The sequence below is a fragment of the Calliphora vicina genome, chromosome 1 (assembly GCF_958450345.1).
Source record: "Calliphora vicina chromosome 1, idCalVici1.1, whole genome shotgun sequence".
NCBI classification, from domain to species: Eukaryota; Metazoa; Arthropoda; class Insecta; order Diptera; family Calliphoridae; genus Calliphora; species Calliphora vicina.
Window position 1 is genome coordinate 160254030 of NC_088780.1, and position 25356 is coordinate 160279385.

Genomic DNA, 25356 nt, shown 5'->3' on the forward strand with positions numbered 1-25356 from the left:
AACGTTTGAAGTGACTACTAGATTATAGAAATGCCAAAGTGACAATTGACTTCATGATAGGGATGTTATTATACTTAAGCAAAAAAGAAAATAAACTGTATGAGAATTATATCAACACAATTTTTATAAAACCAGTGAGTAAGAAAATAATCGTTTAATGTGACTACACTCTAGATTACATAAAGACACTTAAGTGACAATTATTCTCCCTATATTACATGGGATGTATAAAATAACCAATTGACTTCTCTCTGCAATACAAAGAGCACATACGTGTCAAATGACCCAAAATATATAAAGTGGAGTCAGCCAAGAGGTCAGACAAATAAGTGATATATTGCATACTTTCTGCTCAGATACATACATATCAGCTAAATTAGAACCTTAACTGGTATCGTGGGGTCAAAATGGACCCCAACATTAAAAAAAAATTACTGAAAAACAAAAGGCTACTATTTATATAATAAAAAAGTTATTTTATATACAAAATGAATTAATAAATCTATTATTTCTATATAAGAAAATGTTGTTTAATTTAAAATATAAAAAAAAAATAATTTTAAAATTATGTTTGGAACAGTAAATATTTAATTTCTTCAATGGGGTCAATTTTGACCCCCCGATACCAATTACGTTAAGGGTTAATGCCGCTAAGTTAAATAATTTAAAATATTAAAAAAGTACCATTAGAAGAAAAGTACCAATTTACCTTTTCCTTCTTGATCACTCTAAAAAATACACTAAATACTAAAAAAAAGTACGAAGTTCTAAAAAAAAGTACCAAACGGATGTGGCCCAATATATACCTTGGCACTTGAGTTCCAAATAACACACACTGATTTTTGTATGAACTCAGAGACCCATGTTAACAATTTTATAAAAATTGGCATTATAATTTCAAATAAATGTATTCTCCCGTTCTTTTACCCCTTCTGTTGTACTCTTTTTTGTCCCTATTCCAGTGGTAAAATTTTATTTAAAAGAATTTCCTATAGAGGTGATTGCTCAGAATAAAATATTCATTTGTGTATGTCAATTTATAGAAAATCTTTTATGAAAAAATAAAGACAATTTTTATCCCTTAAGGATTCGAATTTCCAAAAAGTATCAAATTCATATTTGGTATTTTTTGATAAGTAAAGAATACGATGCAAACTTTATTTATATCCTAATTGGTATAAAAGATACATAGGTTGCCAAAAAAGTACCAAAACACAGTCCATACCCGTTTTCTCCCCTGAAGGGTTTAAATTTCGAAAAAGTACCAAACGCCTGTCAGCATTTTTTAAAATGGAGTACGATGCATTATTAAGTTTAATTGTATCTGTATTAGTTTAAAAGACATAATGTTACCGGATTTACCCGTTTTTACCCCCGAAACATTCGAAATCTCAAAAATCGCTTATATTTGAGGAGAGAGGAACCTACAGTTACAATTTCATGGTTCTAGCTTCTGTCTGTAAGTATATATATTAGGGTGGGTCAATTTTTTTCACAAAAAATCGTATAGCAGAAACGCATTCTACGGAAAATTCTAAGAAAGTTTCCCCAAAAAACCATAGGTCTAAAATCAAATCCTATCTTGCGCATTTCGTATTTTATCCAATGATATTTCAGTATTTATTTTTTTTAATAGTTTTTTTTATTGGATAAAAGACGAAATGCGCAAGATAGGATTTGATTTTAGACCTATGGTTTTTTGGGGAAACTTTCTTAGAATTTTCCGTAGATTGCGTTTCTGCTATACGATTTTTTACTTTTTGATCGTCCATACAATTCGACCCGGCCTAATATATATAGATTATGAATGTTAAAGTCATTTTCTGAGGGGGACCCTGTATGGAGACTAGGTATAAATGTTGCCCGATATTCGCCAAACTTTACAATATAATTTCAAAGTACTTAGAACTAATTTCTGCAAAAATATTATCAGGATTGCCACATAATCAACATATTTATGACTGCTCAAACAGTATTCCAGGGGAACACTTGTATGGCGGCTAGGTGATATAATATACAGATATTTCATTTGGAACCTATCTCGTTTTCAACACACAGACGGACGAACATAGCTAGATCATTTTAGAGTCTTATGAGGACCCAGTATATAAATACCTTTTATTTCTACTACCAATATTTCAAAATGTTACAAACGGAATGACAAAAACAATATACCCCTCTTCTCTTTTGATGGTGAGTATAAAAATGAGAATAAAAGTGTCATTGATTTCCAAGTAATTTGTAGTTGTTTTTATCTTAATCTCAAATGCACATGCAAATACAACAATCATGTTATTTGTTTACATTAATAAGTATGTAGTGTGTTTGTTGTTGTTTTTGTTGTAATTTAGTTTTTGTTGTTTTCATTAAAAACAATGCCAAACAAACTTTGTTTATGAGCCAGACTTTATACTTTAGTTTGAGATTGATAGTTAAATAAAGACGTTTTTTTTTTCTACAACAAAATTGAAATTAAAAATGTCGGCATATTTGTTTACTGTTCATTTGTTTATTTACTCATTGATGTCATCTACACATGAGATGTTTTCAATGTTTTCAATTTGCCTCAAGCTAATTCTATGGCTAAATTGAAATGTAAATTTTTTTTGTTACAGCAGGAACGTAGTTGTTGTGGGGGTAATGGTATTTGCATCTCAAAATTAACCGAAAAATTATAGAAATCATCAAATAATTTAGCAAGACTACACACAATTTACATAAAATGATTTATAATTCTGAAAAATTAATAGCTTAAAATGGCACTGAAGAAATATTTTACTATTCTGACATGACAGAATTCTTCATGGTCTTCATTATTTTGCTCCCAAAAATATTTATATATTCACAATTATCGTAGCCTACCAAAATCCGACAAACAACGGAACAAACCAACCAAACTACCAAAATTTGTTAACTTGAAACTACCAATTTTGGTCCAATTTGACCAAAGCGGCAGCGCTGGCCATAGGGTAGATCTATAGCATTGATGTCCATTTCCTGGCTCAATTGTGCAGCTAACCACACACATATTCTTATTTTCGTTTCTTTAGTCGTCACTGAGACAGCGACGAATGCACATGCCTAACGGTTGTATTGCTATTTTTTCATGACCACTAAAAAATAAATACAGTAATTTAAAAATGCAGTTAACCTTAATACACTTACGTGCTCATTGATGCTGGTAAGTGCATTTAAGTTTACTGCCCAAAAAAGCAACTAACGGCAAATAATTTACATGAAGCTTTGTGATTTTTCCGTCTAAACATAACAACAAATTTGTTATTTTAGCTACGTTTCAAATTATTAAGAAGTTGCAAATTTCTCATTTTTTCAAAATCGTATTTTCCTTATTTTGTTTTGATTTAATTTTGTATTAGGCAGCTAAATGAAATTTTTTTCATGAAAACCAGTTATAGCTTCCAAAAGTATTATGCACTTATCTGAAATGTGCAGGTATGAACAATGCACTTAAATTAACGAATTTATATGGAGTTTGGTAAATAAATATACAAAGCACAAGTTTTGTGCACTTATATGCAAAATGCTCTTAAGTGAAAGGCAGGTAGGTCAAAACTATTGTATTTAGATTGTTAAATATATTTCAAACTTTAGAAAATCATTGAAGTGTTGTTACGTTTTTTCATTCAATTTACTGCTGTGAACCATTTATTTTTACATTTGAAATTCATTTAATCAAAAACACGTAATAAAATAAGCAAAATAAAATATTCTATTAACACAAATTTTCCGAAAACTATTAATATCGAACTCTCAATTAATGAGCTATGATAATAGTAGTGTTCGCGTACTTGATAATTTGTACAAATTATCACTGGAAGTTACGGGATTCCGTTCGTTTGCTTTTAAAAACTTGTAACGAGAGAGCAAGAGAGTGTTAAAAGTGACAGTTCGTAGATAGAGAACATGATATATTTTACTGGACATTTTTTCTCCAGTAAAAAATATCAACATAAAAATATGTTTAAAACATATGGTTGTAAATGTAAACAAAACTAAAATGTTGAAAATTAATACCATTTACAAGTTTTGCAAAGAAAAGAAGTAAAATAACACAGAACAAACGTTTTAAATTGATTTATAATAAAATACAACTAATTTTTACAAATTGTTGTTCGCGTACTTTTTTTTGGTTATTTTTCAGATTGAGAGTAATTTATTTTTACTCTCTAAAATAAAGTTATTGGATATGAGAGTTCTATTTCTCTCACCAACACAGTTACTTTGGACATCCCTGATTTACAGGTATTTTGTTGTTGCAAGACTTAGGTTCTTGACAGCAGACTTAGGTTTTTTGTGTTTCATTAATATATTTTAATCTATGGTTATAGAAATTAAACAAACGTTTTTAAAATAATAATGCAATAGTGGCTTTCACCAGAAAGAATTGTACATAAACTAATTTAATCTAAAATTATTGTCATTACTTTCTCTAAATGTGAGTATTTTTAGAAGTTGTAATGTTAGGCACCTTACTAATTCAAATTTCAATTTATATTGTTCTATATATGTATAACCCATGGCAGAATCAACCAGGTACAATTATTAGGGAGAGCTTTCAATCAGTTACCTTGTTATGTCAAACTACAGAAATAAAAGAAACGAAGCAAAATAAAATTGTATATTGTTTCTTCAGATTTACACCACCAGCTTCACTTTATCTGCTACATTTCACATATTTCACATATTTTTGTTCAAAAGAACATTTATTAACACTAATTTTATAAGCATTTATTTAAAATTAAATTTGAATATGAGAAATTTTAATATTGTTCAAATTGAAAATATTTTGAAAATTATTTTATTTTTGACATTTGCTTTTATTGTTTTTCCAGTTTTCTTTAGTTTGTATGTATTTGACATTTTAGGGAAATTATAATTGAGAACATACTTTCTAATAATTGTACCTGGTTTGTTCTGCCATGTGTATAACCTATTTTAAATTAGGTAACAAAAATGTTTTCATATTTCTCATTCCATGAGAACTGTCGTAGAAATCTGATTTTGGCTTTCTGAAACGTCAAAATTGACACCTCTGGGTACTCTGTGACATTGCTCCATTGCCTTGCGAGAGCAACCTTAGAGACAATAGCGAAGTTAAATCAAATAACAGAGTTAACACAATACAAATATAGGAATAGAAACAATATTATAAGAAAATAAGTTAAGTCCACTAAAAAATAAAAAAAAAGTCCCAAATATAAGTCGTCTTCTGCTATTTATCATATTAAATGAGTGAAAACTGAATTTATTTCATTTTTAAAACATAGGATGTTTTTTTGTATCTCCTATAAAGTTCAAAATCATTTGTATTTAACTTTTTTTTGAAAATTCCTTATATTGTGAGGAAACTAGTATCAAAGAAACTAGAACTGTAATTTAAAAATCACGAATAATAAATCCCAATATTCGACTGGGACAAATCTTAATACCATTTAGTAAATTATACTTTAAGATAAAGATTTACAAAAAACTGGTGTACAAAAAGGGTTGTTAAAAATACTTTGGTAAAAAATCTGGTTAAAACCAAGTTTTCCCGATTTTGAATCGTTGTTGGTCGTAATTTTTATGACGAATAGCTATATAAAGGAAAAGTATTTTAAATGTATATCATTTGATATCCACGTTGTCTATGTTAATAAAGGTAAAAACTCGAGGTAGTCGTCTGTGGACCGATCTACCCAAATTTAAATAGCACTTAAACGTATAAATCAGGTAAGTTGATTTCAATAGACAGACGATGTCCGCTATCTATAACGATCCAGAATATATATACTTTAAAAATGAAATGAGTACTATCCAATGCAAATTTCATCCCGATCGGAAGACATCGATTTCAAAAGTTGGTTCACTTGACATGAAATGCCCCATATAGATTTGTTAATTTGTCCGACCTTTTATTGTAAATTTTAATTCTAATTTATTGAACTTCAGGTCAGATTAAATAAATTTTCTACACAATGTTGTAGAAAAATATCGGAAATAAATAACAAATTAAAAGCTTTATACATCTGACCTCATGCTCAATAAATTAGAATTAAAATTTTATAAAATACATATCATTATTTTCTAACAATAAAAATGTTATTAAACAATTCAAGATCATCCGTTTAGATTCTATTCAGAATTTAATGTAGCTGTATATAAAAAATATCAAAATTTTAGGATACATAATAAGCGAATTATATAAACTAAGTAAGATGTAATAATTGAACAAACTTTCCTGCATTAAAATGATCATGTTCATGTGTTTTTCACTAAGATCACTTCCAGTAAGTAGTTGAGATTTAATCAAATTATTTAAATATTAAAAATCCCCTTTCATATAAATTCAAGGACTAAAAAAAACACATATTAAACCTCAGAAAACCCCAACTATTTGCAACTAATAAAAATATTCTATAACCTTAACATTTTCATCAAAACCAGACTTTGAATCATCATAAACAAACACTTAGCAAAATTGAGGTGGTTAACAAATTGTTAATTGATCTATGTATTTATATTTAATTAACAGCTTTTAAATAAATAATTGAATTTTTTCCATTCCAGCGCATGCCAATCATACTTAGAAAAATAAACCTACAATTTGCTATAGAATAACAATACACACTTAATTTTTTTTTAACATACCTACCTACTAATTGTAATACAAATACAAGTTATTTAATAATAAATACTTACTCAGTACTATTTCTATTAAACATAGAAATATATTGAGCACGTGCTTCACTGTGTATTTTCTTTTTCAGGTCATTCATCTTTTGGCGCTCATGTTCGATGACATGATGACCTGCAAAATAAAATAAAAATAAATTGAATCAATTGAAATTAAAATGTTTATAATTAATTATGTTACCTTGCTGGGCCAATAATAGCTGCCGGTTACGTTCAATTTCCTTAATTGAATCGAATATTTTGGTGGTGGCTCCCTGCGATGAGATGGGATTATCTGTGGTTACTTTTGATATACGATCGATATCATCTTGTGAGGGTATGCGTTTTTCCAAGGGATTCACCTCGAAATCATCACTACCCAAAGACAGATTGAAACGTACGGCCTGTGTAAAAGATTCACATGACTTTGAGATGTTCTCCTGTTTGTAGGAGGCTGTAAGTTGTGAATCATCTATATTGACTAACTGGAGTTGAGCACGTTTGGGCGTACTGCTGTTGGCCGTTGAAGAGCTGCCAAATTCAATTTTATTATTGAAAAACATATTTTCATTAACACTTTTCGACATTATATCGATGTCGTTGTTACGTTTCGGGCACAATATTTCGGCTGAACCGAAAAGAGATTGAGACATTATACCAATAGCTTCGCCTATGTCGTAGGGTTTATTGAGTAGGCTATTTTGTAGTGTAGATGAGTTGAGAGTTTTTGTTTTGCTATTGGCGGAGTTTGGTGTTTCACTGGCTTTATTGTTGTTGTTGTTTTGTGTAGCTGCTGTTGTGTTTCTAGGGCTTTGTAAATTTTTCATTTCCTTTTCTTTGTCCTCAATTTGTTGTTGCAACATTTTCTCTTCGGTTTTTAATTCTTCATGATAAGCATGCCATTCTGATTCTTCTTCTAAATATTGAAATTCCAAATCCTCAAATTGTTTACGATCATTGTCCAGAGATTCACTAATGTTCTTAAGTTCTTCTTTAAGACATTCATTGTTGGGTTTTTGTTTGAGCATGTCTTTAAGTCTGGAAATTAGAATAAAAGATAAATTAAAAATTTATTGGTTACTAAAATTTGTTTTTAATTGCTTGCAAAATGAATTTAAATCAATTTTCTAAATCATCAATGAATTTTGAAGATATCTCAGAAAAGGAAACTTCTACCGGCTTTTTTAAAGCGGGAGTTACAATAGATGTCATATCTTCTGAACACAGTTTTTGTTTTTAATAAGTTATATGTCATTTTGAAGGGCACATGTCTGTCATTTACTCTCACTTAGTTATTGAACATTATAATAGGTGTGTTGTAAATAAATAAACAATAACACAAAACATATGAAATATAAGCTGCTAACTATTACGAGTTCAAAATAGAACTTGTAATAGTTTGCAACGAGAGAACATTTTCTAAAATGTCAAACAAAGCGTCATATGCGGAAAGTTTTGCTTTACTTCTTTAATTTGAAAAAAAAGTGCCGTTGAAGCACACCTATTGCTCACCAATGGTTTTGGTGAATAAGTTCCATCTGTTTTAACGTGCGAGAGATGGTTTGTTCGGTTTAAAAGTGGTGGCTTTGACACGGAAGAAAAAGATCGGCCAGGCCAGTCAAAAATGTTTGAAGACTATGAATTGGAGGCATTACTTCATGAATATTGATGTTAAACTCAACAAGAGCTTGCAAACTCATTGGAAGCTACTCAAGCAGAAATTTCAAAACGTTTGCGAGCAGCGAAAATGGATACGATTTGAAGCTAAGAGACCTTAAAAGACGAGCTTGATAAAGCTTGAATGCTAAAAAAAATTTTTTTTTGCTCAAAGTTCTTCTTCCTAAATCGTTACTTGCAATGAAAATAGGATCCATTACGATAATTCGAAGCGTAACAGATCGTGAAGTCCGGCCAACCAGACAAATCGACACCAAAGCCAAATATCCATAGCGTTAAGGTAATTCTTTGTTTATGGTGGGTGAAAAAGGATCCTATTATTATTATAAACTGCTGAAATTTCATATAAATCCATAAGTTATTTAAGGGATTCGCAAAATGTATTTTAATGGACAGACTGATATCGCTATATCGACGCTGCTATTTATAAGGATCCATATATACTCGATGGCTTAATATAAAAAAGGCGTAACTCGATTTTTTTGTTACTTTACTGAAGAAGGAAAAAACTTAATAAAATCCATAAAATTTTAGACACAAAAAAGTTCACATTTTATTTCTCATTTAAAATTAATTTTTTTTTATTTTAATGAAGCTATTTTGTATATTCTTCATTGATATTTTTGAAAAAAAAAGAATTAGTTACGCCTTTTTATATTAAGCCATCGATATACTTGATGGAGCAGCAAATGAAAATTGTAGAATTTACATGGTGCAGGTTTTACAAAGACGAATCGGAAGTATTAATGAGCACTAGAAAACATTTGATAATGTTGGCATTAAATTGCCGAATAAATTCAAAAGTTCATGCAAATGGTAACTCGATACGGTTCTGAACATGATTTGTCCTAACAAAGTTCTTAATTTAAAAAAAGATTGATGGTACAAACATATTTTTGAAGAGTTGAAGTAAAATATAGAGACTAAGAGAATGACGGTGCTATAGATTATATAACTTTAGTCAGCATAAATATGTTGCACTTACTTATTAATCTGATCCATTTTCATTTCAATCGATTGTTTCAGTTTAGCCTGTTGATTTTCTTCCATAACCCTGGTGGCATTACGTTGAGCTTCCAAGCGATGAATTTTGTCCTGTAACATATCCAAAATATTTTCCAATTCCTGTTTGGACAAAATCAAAGAATCCAGTTCAGACTGTAAAACAAAAGTAAAGCAAGCAATTAATAAAATACTTAAAAACTTAGTTTTCCATATATAAACCACATACCTTTTTTAGCTGCTCCTTTTCATCGACCACATTTGAGGTCGGGCTAACACCAGCCAAATGTGGTAAACTGCCTCCGGCAGCCCTTATACCGGACTTAAGTAAAGTTCTGGGAGCTGGTGCTGGTTTCTTGTTGGGTTTGGGAGAATTTTGTAGAGAGCTGGGCGGTTTTAAGTTTAGCTTTAGATTATTTATATTTTTATTACTCCTGTGATGGGGCGAAGTGTAGGTAGTGGGTTTGGGTGGCTGATATTGACTGCATTCTTCTATGTTTTGCATTTCTTGCTGTAATTTCTCACCAAAAGTTTTCAACAGATCATCATATTCCTGTTGCTTACTGGATTTAGTATTGCTGTTATTGAGAACTTGTGGCTCTGCTTTCTGCTGAGAAAATATGCTGGCAAAACTTTGTTCTTTCTTGGGAGACATGCAGTTGGTGCGTATTTTAGTGCGTGGAGATTGTGGCACATATTTGCCAATGACTACATTTTCATAGCCCGATTTGGGAGAACTTACCAATTGGCCATTAAGCTCCACACGATTTTGTCCCACAATGCGTACATTTTCATAGCCAGTGGAATAGCTGCTGTTTGTAGTCATGTCACTATTATTAATGGAGAGATTGTTAAAACTGCCCTCAAATGATTGTTGGATTTGGGAGCCTGTAGATAAATCATGCTGAAATGGTGATTTTTTGTCACGTGGCAGGGAACCATTGGTTTTTATGCGATTCTGCACAATGGGTGACGAGGACATGCTGCCACAATTACTGGAATTTTGATTTTGTCTGTCCGTGTATTCCGAGCAAATTTTCAGCATATCATCTAAATGTTCCTTTTCATCCAAACTGATATTGCCATTATGTTCTTTGTTGTCATGGCTATGATATGATGTTTGCATTTGTATTTTTGAAGAAGTTTGTGTATTGATTTCATTGTTAACCGTGGTCATGGGAAAAATCTGCATATTACCCAATTTGGGATAACGATCATATGCAGTCACTGCTTGTCTATTGCCCTCATTGGCATGTTTTAATTTCGTCAAGTATTCCGAATTCCTACAGTTTGTGTCCTGATTGTTGACTTTTGGTGGTGGTACATTGTCATAGATATTGCCATTTGTGCGGCTATTGTTCATTTGATTTTGATTATTGTGCCAGGCATTGTTTAAATTCTTTTCATTGCGATGGTTATCAGCTAAATTTTTGGCAAATTTTGTATATTTTTGCCCCAAAACATCTTTGGCTGGCATATTAACCGTTACCAAATCCGCGGTAAATACTTTGGGACACTGCAAACCATTTATATCAATGGGAGCCAAATTATTATAAGCATTGACGGTAGCCTTTACATAATTATTGTCCGTGCTTTCCTCTTGCCGTATAGAAGTCTGTATTGTTGTCTCATAGAATGAGTCAATTTGATATGTGCTCACTTCACCACTGGACGAAGTTCCCGTACTGTTGCAACTTTTGCTGGAGTGTCTTTGCCGCTCTGGGGCAAAGTCGATTTGTGGCATTGAGATTCTTTCATTTGATCCCATTGCGGTGCGTATTTGTTGGGCTTCGGCTGGATTATTGAAACGTAAGTAGTAGGATTTTCCCACTGTTATCATGGCACCTTGTGTTAAATTCACTTCATCATCGATTTTATGACCATCGATGAGTATGCGTGCATCTCGTTCTGGTACTAAAGTTACTTCGTTCTCCTCGCTGCGATAGATGGTACAGTGTAGCGGACGTATACCGGTGCCATTCAGCGATATACTGCAACGGGTTGAGGAACCGATTGTAGTGTCACCTGGGGGAAGAATTAGGAAGAAATCATTAACAAATTATTTTTCATAGTTTTTACAATACTGTTACGTTTTAACCTTTTCAAAACGTTGGTTTATTTCCTTTTAAATAAACCGGATACTTTTGATTGCAAATAAAAGCCGTTTAGTAGTTTAAAAATTGTAACAACTCTTTATTTATATAAAATGTACAACAACAACAGAATTAAATAGTCACTCAATGTTTTTTATACACGTTTATAAATTCGCAGAAATACAGACACAATTTATAATTTACACGTATTCACTTGAAAAATACAACACACTTTAAGGCACTCAGTTGATGTTTATTCGAACCTCTGCCACTATTTATAACACTGCATTACCATCTAGTAAGCTCTATTTCTACAATGTTCTTTAACTTAATATTCGAATTCGAATATACGGTCGCAGCAAACAGCGTTGCCAACTTACGATTAATGGTCAACTGAAAGCTTTTATTTAATAATGCCCACATATATGTTACAGTTTGCTATTACAGCACTGTTATTTGAAAGCATTATGCTACTTTTAAATCAGCCCTTAAAATCGTTATATTTGAATTCAAGTACGATTTCGTAACAATATCTTATGTTCTAGTTCTAGTCAGTTCTAGTCAGAAAAGCAAAATTTAAAGAAAAACGTTTCCGTTATCAAAATTTCAATGTTATTTTGGTGTTTCAGGCAAAACTCTATAAAACGGACCAATAATAAAAGAGTTTTTTGATGAAAAAATGTGCGATAGAGAAAATTCTAGTGAAAAAATTTATGATGCAAATATAAATTCTGAACGCATTTCATGATCCTACTTTAAATTTAATTGTAGTGCGGAAAAACATCAATACTGAGTGAAAACTTATCTTGTCATATCACTTTGGTTCGGCCTATCTGGATCTTATTTGCATTTGTGTCACAAGGCAGAGCATTTTCCGAGAGGAAAGATGTAAAAAAATATACAGAAAAAGTAAATATAATATAGTCAGTAGAAGACTTGAGACGAATAGAAGAATTCAAAGAACCAAATCATTAGTGAGCAGCAGCTCACTTAAGACGTCTGACTCATTGTCCAATATTTTTGTCATTGTGACCAGCATTTTCGTTGAAGAGTAGTCAGTAAGTCTAGCTTGAGCCTACACCTACAATGACCAATGTCAAAACAGTTGGAGTCTCTTGCGGTTCATAAAACAATATAATCCTGGTACAACTGAGGTTAGGATGAAGCATACTTATGCCTACTAGTTTAACATAGACCAATTGTAGTAGACGATATTACAGCCTGAAGAATATCACATTCATCCGGAAGTTTAAAGGATATTATTATTCCAAACTAATCTATGTAAAGACCATCGTCAAGGCTCATTCGTCGTTGGGTTGTCTATTTAGATTAGTATCGGGTGTATGACTTAAAAATTCAACAAATGGATTCCCTGCCAAAAGAACTGATCATCTTTTGATGCCAAAAACGAATGAAGCCAACTCTGTTTTAAAGTGATGCGTATCCCAGAGAGAGCGTTCTGCTTCGATCGAAACAAATAGTAGTTGGACGGGCCACGGTTTGGTCTATAAATCGGGTGAGGCAAAACTTCCCAACCACTTCATTCTAAATACTTTTTAACAGATATTGCGACATATGGCCAAGCGATATCATAATGGAATATTACGGTGTCATGTCTGACCGCATATTATGAAAGCTTTTCAGTCAATGCTCGTTTCAAACGAATCAGTTGCTTTCGGTACAGGTTGCCTGTGATGGTCTGGTTAGATTTCAGCTGCTCAAAATAGATGGGATCCTTTTGCTCAAACCAACTACAGATATCATTACCTTAACAAATCATTACCATGGATATTTGTCTTCGGTGTGGACCATACAAAAAATTATGATTTTAAAAGTTTGGGTTCATTTTAACCCCAAGTGCTGTTTTTGTAAATACTAGGCTTTGCGTTATATTTTAGTTAAGTTTCATCAAAATCGGCCTAAAAATATACAACATTTCGCTCTTTAAATTAGAAATTCAAAATATTGAAAAATTTGACCTTTGACCTTCACGATTTAAGGTTTTCAAATTTTAGTAAAACTTTCAGAGTATATTTAGAATTATATGGAATATAATATTCTGAATAGGTTTTACTTAAAATTTATGAGAGATATTTTCATAATTTTTTCATATTTTTATTCCCTATTATGTTCTCAATAAATCCCAATGAGATGATAAAAAAATTCTGAAATTTGTTTAACAAAATTTTAAAAAATTTGAAAATGGAGTTTTGAAACTGCCGTTAAAAAAAATATTTTTTTGGTCATACCTGCGAATAGGTTAACGGTATCCTATGAAGACAAAAACTGATATACAAGTAAATATAGATATATTTTAAGTAAAAATTAGCTTTTATTTTAATATTTATCAAAATATGTTAATTTTATTCCTATATTTCTTGTTCTAGTTGCCTGAGACACGTTAATGGCCTGGCGAATTTTTAATAACTTAAACGTTTTTTGACCAATTTTTGTTTTTTATGTCTCATTAGAACGAAAATTACGTACACATTTCTATTCTTTTAAACTAAATTGCAAAAGTAATTTTTTAATGGCAAAATTTTTACAAAAACTAAAAAAAATTCATTTTTTCCCCTTGTAAATGCATCTCAAAACTTCAGAGGGCTTCGATTTACCTAAAATTTTTTCAGGATGATTTTTTACTAATGTTCACCAAACTGGGGGGTGATCAAATAAATGTGATTGAAAACAGCCATATTTTGTGAAATATTTGTATAACGCGTTTGTACCTTTCGAAGCATAGTGTTACTATTCATTTTCCAAGCATTTTGCGAAAATAATTCTCAATAAATTGTTTAAATTTTATTTAGCAAAACAATTTTCAAGTGGCCCTTAACAAATAACAACAGAAATAGAGGTATTTATTTATTCCCAACGACCTTGTTGATTGATAACAAACGACCTCATTGTGAGGTAATGATACAATTTCATTTAAAAATAAAAACTACTCAACAGTTTACTATTTTATGACTAAATAAAATTGATCCAATATGAACACACACAAATAAAATCCCGCTAGCTCTCTATATGGCAAATGTACCTCTTTTTGACAGTAGTTTATACAAGAGATCGAGTCAAATGACTCTTTGTTTTCACCCTCTTCAAAAGTGTGGAGTTATTTGGCCACTTAGAACTGATGAAAGAACCGACCATATGTTTCTAAGTGGCATTTAATTACCAGCTCTTAGGACAGCAATATGTCAAATTTAATAAGTCTTATTCCTTGCGATCACACAACTAACTACTACCCAGAACTACTGGTATATTTAAATTCAAATAACATCTGCTTTAGATACTAACATTCAATTCTTACTTTGTTTCGGTTTGTTTATTTTCAGCAAATTCGGTGACTTCAGCAAATTCTTAAGAAACAACTAAAAATTACACTTCACTCAATGGATTTGTGACAAATGTCGTCTCACTGTTACAAACAACCACCACCACTTCGTAGAAATTCTAATAAAAACTGTATTCAATGTTGGCGTTACTTTTTTTTTATTTGGAATTTCAAAAATTGATTTTGCAAAACAGAAATAACAAAATATCAAGCAAAAGCTTTTAAATAAAGTATCACACACGATAACCAGCATAGAAAATACAAAACTAATACTGAAACTGAAACACAGCAATAGCAATAAAATCAAATAATAATTCATGCTTCATTTCTTATCAAATAACAAACATTCCATAGCTAAGGAAAAACAGTGGAATGAATGAAATATTTGCCTCCCCATAAGCTGGGAATGGCTGGCTGTAGTACTGTGAGACTTTGTGTTAATTTGTGTCTCCTAAAACAAATAAGCGCCACTCACTCATTACAAATAGAAAGACAGATTTGGAAATTTGTATTTAAAAAAGTTTCGAAACTAATTCGAAGCTGTTTTGTTTTTTCTGTCTTATCTAATAACAAATGGACCTATAACATCTATGATTTTTGTTAAAAGAAATATGTATGTGAACAGAGAGAGGGAAAATAATTGAAACAGATTTGAAATTTGTTATTAAAAATTTTATAATTTTCAAATCTAATCAAAAATATAAAAAATTTAAAGAAAAGACAGCTGTAATAATAGCTCAATAAATATGACATTCTTTATAAAGAAAAAAAAAAATAATATTTTGTTTAGATTGATAAGGGATTAAACGAAATCTGAGATTTTTATTGGTTCTAAAGAATGTTAAAGAATTTCAAATAAAATGCATAATAATGGGTAACATATAGGGTTGTCAATTATTCGAATTTAATTTTAATTGAATAAAAGTTCTTAATTTTTTTATTATTATTCGAGTGATCTATTAATTTTAAATATTTCCTCTATTATTCGAATAAATATCTAAAAATATTATTCGAATAATTTTTTAAAAACATATCTACTACCATTTGAAAAAAGTAGTATTTCTATTACTATTTTAAAAAAAGTAGTATTTCTACTACTATTTAAAAAAAGGTAGTATTTCTACTACTATTTAAAAAAAAGTAGTATTTCTAGTATGTACTATTTTAAAAAAGGTAGTATTTCTACTAATATTATTAAAAAATGTAGTATTTCTACTACTCTTTTTTAAAAAGGTAGTATTTCTACTACTACATATTTTTAAAAAGGTAGTATTTCTACTAATATTTAAAAAAAGGTAGTATTTATACCACTATTTTAAAAAAGGTAGAATTTCTACTACTATTTTTAAAAAAAGTAGTATTTTTACTACTAATTTCAAAAAATGTAGTATTTCTACTACTATTTTAAAAAAGGTAGTATTTCTTTTACTATTTTTAAAAAAAGGTAGTACTTCTACTTCTAATTTAATAAAAGTAGTATTTCTACTACTATTTTAAAAAATGTAGAATTTCTACTACTATTTTTAAAAAGTTAGTATTTCTACTACTATTTTTAAAAAGGTAGTATTTATGCAAGTATTTTTAAAAAAGGTAGTATTTCTACTACTATTTTCAAAAAAGTAGTATCTTAACTACTATTTTCAAAAAAAGGTAGTATTTCTACTACTATTTTAAAAAAGGTAGTATTTCTACTACTATTTTAAAAAAGGTAGTATTTCTTCTACTATGTATTTTAAAAAAAGTAGTATTTCTACTACTATTTTTTAAAATTAGTATTTTTACTACTATCTTAAAAAAGGTAGTATTTCTACTACTATTTTAAAAAAGGTAGTATTTCTACTACTATTTCTAAAAATGGTAGTATTTCTACTACTATTTCTAAAAATGGTAGTATTTTTACTACTATTTTAAAAAAGGTAGTATTTCTACTACAATTTTCAAAAAAGTAGTATTTTTACAACTATTTCAAAAAAGGTAGTATTTCTACTACTATTTTTAAAAAAGGTAGTATTTCTACTACTATTTTCAAAAAAGTAGTATTTTTACTAATATTTTAAAAAGGTAGTATTTCTACTACTATTTTCAAAAAAGTAGTATTTTTACTACTATTTCTAGAAAGGTAGTATTTATGCTACTATTTTAAAAAAAAGGTAGTATTTCTACTACTATTTTAAAAAAGGTAGTATTTCTACTACTATTTTTAAAAAAGGTAGTATTTATGCTACTATTTTTGAAAAAAGGTAGTATTTCTACTACTATTTTAAAAAAGGTAGTATTTCTTCTACTATGTATTTTAAAAAAAAGTAGTATTTCTACTACTATTTTTTAAAAGTAGTATTTTTACTACTATCTTAAAAAAGGTAGTATTTCTACTACTATTTTAAAAAAGGTAGTATGTATTTCTACTACTATTTTTAAAAAGGTAGTATTTCTACTACTATTTCTAAAAAAGGTAGTATTTTTACTACTATTTTAAAAAAGGTAGTATTTCTACTACTATTTTCAAAAAAGTAGTATTTTTACAACTATTTCAAAAAAAGGTAGTATTTCTACTACTATTTTTAAAAAAGGTAGTATTTCTACTACTATTTTCAAAAAAGTAGTATTTTTACTAATATTTTAAAAAGGTAGTATTTCTACTACTATTTTCAAAAAAGTAGTATTTTTACTACTATTTCTAGAAAGGTAGTATTTATGCTACTATTTTTAAAAAAGGTAGCATTTCTACCACTATTTTAAAAAAGGTAGTATTTCTACTACTATTTTTAAAAAAGGTAGTATTTATGCTACTATTTTTAAAAAAGGTAGTATTTCTACTACTATTTTAAAAAAAGTAGTATTTATACTACTATTTTTAAAAAGTAGTATTTTTATTACTATTTTTAAAAAAGTAGTATCTTTACCACTATTTAACAAAGGTAGTGTTTCCACTACTATTTTAAAAATAGGTAGTATTTCTACTACTATTTTAAAAATAGGTAGTATTTCTACTACTATTTTTAAAAAAGGTAGTATTGCTACTACTATTTTAAAAAAAGTAGTATTTCTACTACTATTTAAAAAAAGGTAGTATTTCTACTACTATTTTAAAAAAGGTAGTATGTATTTCTACTACTATTTTTAAAAAGGTAGTATTTCTAAAAAAGGTAGTATTTTTACTACTATTTTAAAAAAGGTAGTATTTCTACTACTATTTTCAAAAAAGTAGTATTTTTACAACTATTTCAAAAAAAGGTAGTATTTCTACTACTATTTTTAAAAAAGGTAGTATTTATAGTACTATTTTAAAAAAGTAGTATCTCTACTACTATTTAAAAAAAGGTAGTATTTATGCTACTATTTAAAAAAAAAGTAGTATTTCTACTACTATTTTAAAAAAGTAGTATCTTTACTACTATTTAAAAAAAAAAGGTAGTATTTCTACAACTATTTTTAAAAAAAGGTAAATTTCTATATTATTGCAAGATATCAAAGAAAATTTTCGCTTTAGTTTTACTAGATGGATTTAACGAGATCACCCTGTAACAATTTTCGTTTATAACTTGTATTGAATTCAATTCAATTTATAGATACAATTTATTGTTATTTTCTTTTATCTACACATTGATTTGAGAGAAAAAAACAAGAAGTACATAAAATAAAGGCTTTTTTTATCATTTAGTATTGATAGATACTTGTTTCTTTCCCCATTTCTAATTGTGTCTACTTTACTCTATACACAACTAGCAATTAGAGTACTCTACACCTATTTGTAATATAATATTTTCACTTTTTATTTACGTTTTTTTTCCCTATTGTACACAAACCTACATACTTAAATATTTGGTGTTGTATAATGGATAGATAGACAGTATTTGTTTACTTACCAATGGGTATGTTGTGTATGGTTACTGCAGTACTTAAACGTCCACCTCCCAAACTCACCAGGTGAGGATCATTTGCTGCCACACAAAATGACGGATCTTTTTTTGTCAACGACATCTAAAAATAACAGAAAATAAAAAATATAAAATTATTAAAATGGTATATTAAACAAAGAGTTTTGTTTTTGAAAAAAATTCAATTTGTTTCACATTTAATGTATTTTCGAAATATAAAACTTGAAGAATGTGTGTTAATATTGTGTATAGGTGTATTATTTTTTTTATTTTAAATTAATTTGATTTTCTATATTGTGTGTTTCTTATTTATACCCTTCACCATGAGCAAGGGTATGTATAAGTTTGTTATTCCGTTTGTAATTTAAAATTTTTTTAAGGGGAGTGCAAGAAATTCTTTTTCGTATTCTTATCCTGTGTTATAATTAAAGGCATCAAAATTTGCATTCTTTTTCCCTATTTATAGACATTGACATGCGATCCTGACGATCTATTGGTAAGATCTTGCTGTCCTTATTTATTTACAGATTTGATTTTGATTGACAAAAGAAATTATTAAGAAATAAATTATAAATCTTTTAAAAAATCTAAATAAATGACAACCAAAGCTAAACTTCAAACAGTTAAAAGTCTGTCAATTGAACTTTTAACCCCCTTTAATTTATAATTATATTTAAACGAAACGTCATGTTTGGCAAACGAACAAAAGTATTAGCTTTTCTTTAATGAAATTTTTAAGTAAAACAATAAAAAACATTTATAATTTTTTTTGCACATTTAATAACTTTTATATGTAAAACAAATGTTATAACAACTCATATAATAAACTATAAAGAATATAGTGTTTTTATTGTTGAAAGTGTATTTTATGGAAGGGTACGTCATTTTTCTCAAGAATAAAAGTTAAAAAGGTTAAAAATAATTAAATAAATAAACAAATTTAGTAACCAGTAAGTGAACCTTAGCTATTTATAGAAGAAAAGAGGAAATAAACTTGATTTGGTTTAGCATTTCTTTTATATATATTTAAATTAAATAAGAAATATTTACTAATTGCACTCTAAGCTAACAATTTATTTTCGAAAGTGTAAGGAGTGCGACGCTAAAAATTAACAGCCACCGAAAATTTTGCGACCCCTTCAATACTTATGTGAGCTAAATATCCTGATCCTCATATAATATGATCTTCTTCATTATTTCTATTTAAACAAATATATATTTCTTTTTTTTTAATTTTACCTTGCAAATATATTTATTCGAGTATTCGATTAATTGACTATTTTTAATCGAATAATTTTTAATTCTAAACATTTTATTTATTCGAATAAAAATTATTTTCTTTCCTCAATTATTCGAATAATTTTTATTCGAATGACAACCCAGATGAAGTTTATTCTGCGAGCATTATTTTTGACCTCTAGGGATTTGTTCCTTCTCCTTTCAAAACTAATTTATTCTTTCATGAATGACAGACAGTATTAATTGTTACTTGCATTCATTCTATCTATCTACGATTAGACGCTCAAGGATGAATATTGAGGGCTCTCTGAATCGTGACTTCATCCAGATGGACAATCAGTATTGCTTAATGCTACATGGATTACATAGACTGAACTCCGGAGTACAAAAGAACTCTTAGTGACAATTGACTCCCCAATAGATTACTTCCAAAAAAGATTGACTTATGTGTTAAATGACCCAAAAATATATAAATTGAAGACAGCCCATTAATTAGATATTATTCAAATTAACGTCTAAAATTATGCTTTGACTACTTAAATCTATTGTTCATGATTTTCTTGCTGAAATAATCATTAGCACCAGTGTTATAGTAACCAACACTAAACAAAGTCGTTAAGATAATATCTAAGACCTTTCAAATACAAGCCGGGAAAAAACATGGTTCGGCATGGTTAGGACAACTATACTACAATCTTTGTTAACAGTTGGTCAATTCACAATGTCTCCTATCATGTCATAATAACCTAATAATTCACAATGGTTTAAAAATTTTGTTATTGCCGTTCAAGCAAAAAATTTCCTAAAATAACAATACTCTGTATTCTACACAGAGAAAACAGATTCGTGATAGCGAATTAGTTGCCAATCGAATGATTCTACCTTAGTGACCGAATTTTACAGTTATGGCTATAGAATTTTAAAAGGGGTAACAAAAGTTTGGTGGCTTTAATCGAAATTCTTCATTGTCAACTAACTTTCTATTGATAGAACCAAAAAATTCTATGTGTACAACCGAATCATTCAATTGGCAACAAATTCGGTTGCTATCACGAATCGGTATTCGCTGTGTATTAGGGTATTCGAATTATTCGATTTTTCTCTTGATCGAATAAAACGAATAATTCGAATAAGAGATTTTAACATGTTCGAATAATTCGATCACACGTTTAAAATTAATCGAATTATTCGAATAATTTAAATTTTTTTAAAAAAGTAAAGAATGAAGTTTTGAAGTCGGTTTTTTAATATTTTATTGTTAAAGAAAAACAAAAAATAACCTTAAAGTTAACAAGTCAAGTATTGATAATGTTAAAAAACATTCGAAAACAAAGTCCATCAATTTTCAACAGAAATATTCTGATCAGATTAATTCCCGAACAATCTACAAAACAATTGACTAGCAAACCCTTTAGTTTCTGTTTTGGAGCTATGCTTTAAAAAATTTGAGTTAGTTGGACATGATCCTGAATTCAAATACAATATAAACGTATTAAGAACTTTTTTATGTCGTTCATTAATTCGGGTTTTAAATTGAGTAACAAATTCTTTAGTAAATTAATTATTCACTATTTCTAAATTATTTATAACAAATTGTATTATATCCTCAAGCTCTATCAACGTTACCGAATCTTTGATTAATAAAGTGGTCTTGGGGAATTACACAATAAAGGGAATCTGTCCAAAGTTTGATATCATTGTCAGTGAACGTGGCTAATTTGAAGTCAGGGAGTGCATGATTGACGAAAAAGTTTATTACCATGTTAGACAAAGATCTTCAAGGATGGTCAAAATCATGTATAAGACGAACTCCATGCTTTTCTTGCAACAAAACGTTATTTTGCAATATTTGTGTTTATCATTCGATTTATTAAATATTTTGCAACACTTACGTACGCGTTTAATAACATCACTTAAATATATTTTAAGATCATGGCCTTCATCTATTTCAATGTAATCATTATAAATATCATCCTCAATATCACATTCGTCGACCGTTTCAAAATCACATTCTCCATCACATTCAACTCCACTTTAATCTAAGTTAACATTTTGATTATTAATTGCGATTCTTCTAATATTTCGCCAGCTAAATAACAAATATTTTATTCCGTTTCTTTTATTTTCATTGGTTCAAGTCCTAAATTAAAAATTTTGAAAGATTTGTTTTTATAATTGTAACTTCTTGCAGTAATATTTATATATTTATAGAAGGAGCTATCGGAACACTCATCTACAGTGATCGAAAGTCCCTTTGTCTTTAGTTATTTGTCGAATTTCAGAAACAATAAAATTTTTGTGAGTCATTATTACTTATTTAAATTTGAAATTATGAAAAATTTTAAGCAATTTAATAAAATTAAATATATATGAACATTTATTCGTTTTATTCGATTATTCTACATAAAATTGTTCGGATTATTCGTTATTCGAAAATGGCCATTTTTAAATTGTTCGAATAATTATTCGTAAGAAATTATTCGATTAATCGAAAGATCATTAGTCGAATGAATACCCTATTGTGTATGTTTATTTTGTTATCGTAACCAACCAGCAGAGACCTGAGCCCAACGCCTAAGAGTCGGTTAAGTTGAGCCACCGAATCATGAAATATTAGGACATTATGACAATATGACTTGATAAGAGACCTTATGAATTGACCATCTGTATTTTATGTTTATTTTGTTATCGTAACCAACCAGCAAAGACCTGAGCCGAACGCCTAAGAGTCGGTTAAGCCGAACCGCCGAGTTGTGAAATATTAGGACATTATGACTTGAAAGGAGATCTTAATTTCATTTCGGACATGTAAAATCTCGTCTTTCAAGGTCTCTCGGCTTCTATTAGTATGGTACTCAATTTCGCTTTTGGATGAATCCTGCTGCTCGCAAACGTTTAGAAATTGCTGCTTGAATAGCTGCCAATGATTTTGCAAGCTCTTGTTGAGTTTGACAACAATCTTCATGGAGTAATGCCTTCAAGTCTTGGTCTTCAAAATTTTTTGGCTGGCCTGGGCGATCCTTGGATTCCGTGTCAATATCACCACTTCTGAACCGAAGAAACCATCTATCGTACATTGAAACCGAGCTTTGGTGAGCAATAACGTTATTTTTTATACTATAATGTCCAATAACTAAGTAAGAATAAATTACATATACTAAGTTTTTAAAAACAAAAACCGTGTTGAAAAGATACGCCATCTATTTTAAATCCCGCATTTTTAAGTCGAACACTCAATATGTTTGGACTACAAACTAAAATCTCATCAAAATATGATGCTAGATTATGTTTACCACAACCATGTTTTCTCTCTGCGCTCAGTAATAATATGCTGTCAAATAACTCCTTTTATGTTAAAGTCACAGATATTAAGTGTTGGAACTACAACAGGTCAAGTCAGTCAAGTGACTAGATTAGTGTCAGTTTATAATTAATTAATGTTAGGCTGTCGAAACGCCAGTCTTTTTTTTTTACTTTTTCTCTTTATATATTTTAAAAGAAAACATTTAAATATTATACGCTCTAATTAGTTTAAATAAATCATTCAAATAAAACTTACGAAAATTTTATTTTATTTTCCCAGCCTTGACCAAAATTTGGAAAACTCAATTAAAGACGTTTACAAAGACAATTTAAATAAACACTTTTTGAGCTATTGCAAATAAAATTGATCAATATCTCATCAATTTTAAATTGAAAATTACACAAACAAATTGAAATTGTTATTTTTAAACTAAAGTAAACACACACACACTAAATATATTTTGGTAAATATTAAGAATTTCATCGATTTAATTACACTGATTTTATTTGTTTATTATTAGTGCAAGCAACATAATTTCACACATTAATTCTTATTACAGCAAAACAAAAATTACAATATTACGTGATTGAATTTTCTTAAAAGGTGATCGTGAAAATATGTGTGTCATAATATTTTGTTCAAGTAGTTTAGCATTTACATGAATGAATTTTTTGCTAAATTTTATATATTTTTTTCTAAATAATTTTATATGATGAAACTTTTTTCATAAACAGTGTTCAAGTAGTTTTAATTTTGTTTAACAATTAAAATATTACAAATATGTACCTTTTTTCTTATAAATAAATTTTATATAATGAAAATTTGTAATAAACTTTTTAACACAAAATAATTTAGTTTAGTTAAACACGCAATTAAAAACAAAATGATAAATTTAAATTATTCTTTTTTTAATTTTTAATTTATTATTATTCTTTTTTTTTATTATAAAGTTTGTTTTGTTTGGTTTTCAAATACAGTTTGTATATTTTTATGCTCTGGTGCATTTGAAACAGTCACACAAGTTACACACTCGCGCACTCGTTTTTAAACACAAAAATTTTCGAATTAAAATAGAAAACTTTAGCGTATGTGTGCAATAAAGTTAAACTTGAACCGGTAACAGCGACAACGGCGAAATGTAATTCATGACGTAAAATAAGCAACTGAATAGAAATGACGTTAACTAGAGACTGACTGAGACTGAGTAAGTGAGTGAGTGACTGACTGATGATGAAGAATGCGAACATGAATACAATTTGTATTTTCTGTTTGGTAGATACTCGCACACATACATACATACATACACACACAAACACTCAGGCTCACATAGATACATTTAATACAATCATAATAAGAAACAGCTGATATTTGTAGAACCAAACATCGGTCGCTTGCTGCACAAGTTGCTGAGGAAGAAAGAGGAGGCATAAATAAAACCGTAATGAAATTGCTTTTGGTCGTGTCTTTTTTAAGGGTCAAAAGAGCAAACAGTGGTTGACATTTGTTTAAAGGTGGAAGATCATAAATATATGAATTTTTAACCTGCATAGGCAGGGAATTTAAAAATGAAATGGTAATAAATCTGTAATTTATAAACAGATAGTCCGATTTTAATAAAACTATTTTAATAAAACGACTTAAGAAAATCCCACAATATAGAGTCTAACGGGGTCAAATGGCACGATCCAGTTCACACAGTTCACATCACTTCCACGTGATGTGAACGTATCGCTTTCCTGTCGAAACATGTCGTTGGTGTCTATATCATCCAATTCAAGCCAAAAGTAGTTGGTACTCATCGGCCTATAGCGGTCGCTTAAATTCCAATCTCTCTTTTTGTTAAAAAAGTTTCGGATTCGGAAATCACCCAAATTATGACAGAATACTAGTATGTATTAGGTCGATTTTTGGCCTAACCCGAAACCAAAACTAAATATTCGGTTGAACTCTTATAATAACGGATCTAAACCTTTTTTTTTAAACTGAAAATTAGAACCGTTTAAAGATTTGCATATATAGGAGGTGTCCACTATGGGCCTTTTTGAATCGATATTCTTAAACATTAATCAAGAAAAGTGCCGATTCGACAAATGAAAGGAAAATGACAAACGAGCAATTTCATAGCGAATGACCTAAAACTGCCATGAACTA

The 25356-nt window shown here is 29.2% G+C and overlaps 1 protein-coding gene across 1 annotated transcript in view; it reads right to left on the minus strand.

Moving 5' to 3' along the window:
• Nucleotides 1-25356, minus strand: part of LOC135964242 (pleckstrin homology-like domain family B member 1) — a 69124-nt gene that overhangs the window by 24057 nt on the left and 19711 nt on the right. Inside the window, exons 2-6 of the mRNA XM_065516424.1 lie at nucleotides 18651-18765; nucleotides 9584-11379; nucleotides 9338-9510; nucleotides 6878-7713; nucleotides 6703-6811 (exon numbers count right to left, since the gene is read on the minus strand). Of these exons, the coding sequence (XP_065372496.1) occupies nucleotides 6703-6811; nucleotides 6878-7713; nucleotides 9338-9510; nucleotides 9584-11379; nucleotides 18651-18765 (3029 nt within the window). The remainder of the gene's footprint in view (nucleotides 1-6702; nucleotides 6812-6877; nucleotides 7714-9337; nucleotides 9511-9583; nucleotides 11380-18650; nucleotides 18766-25356) is intronic.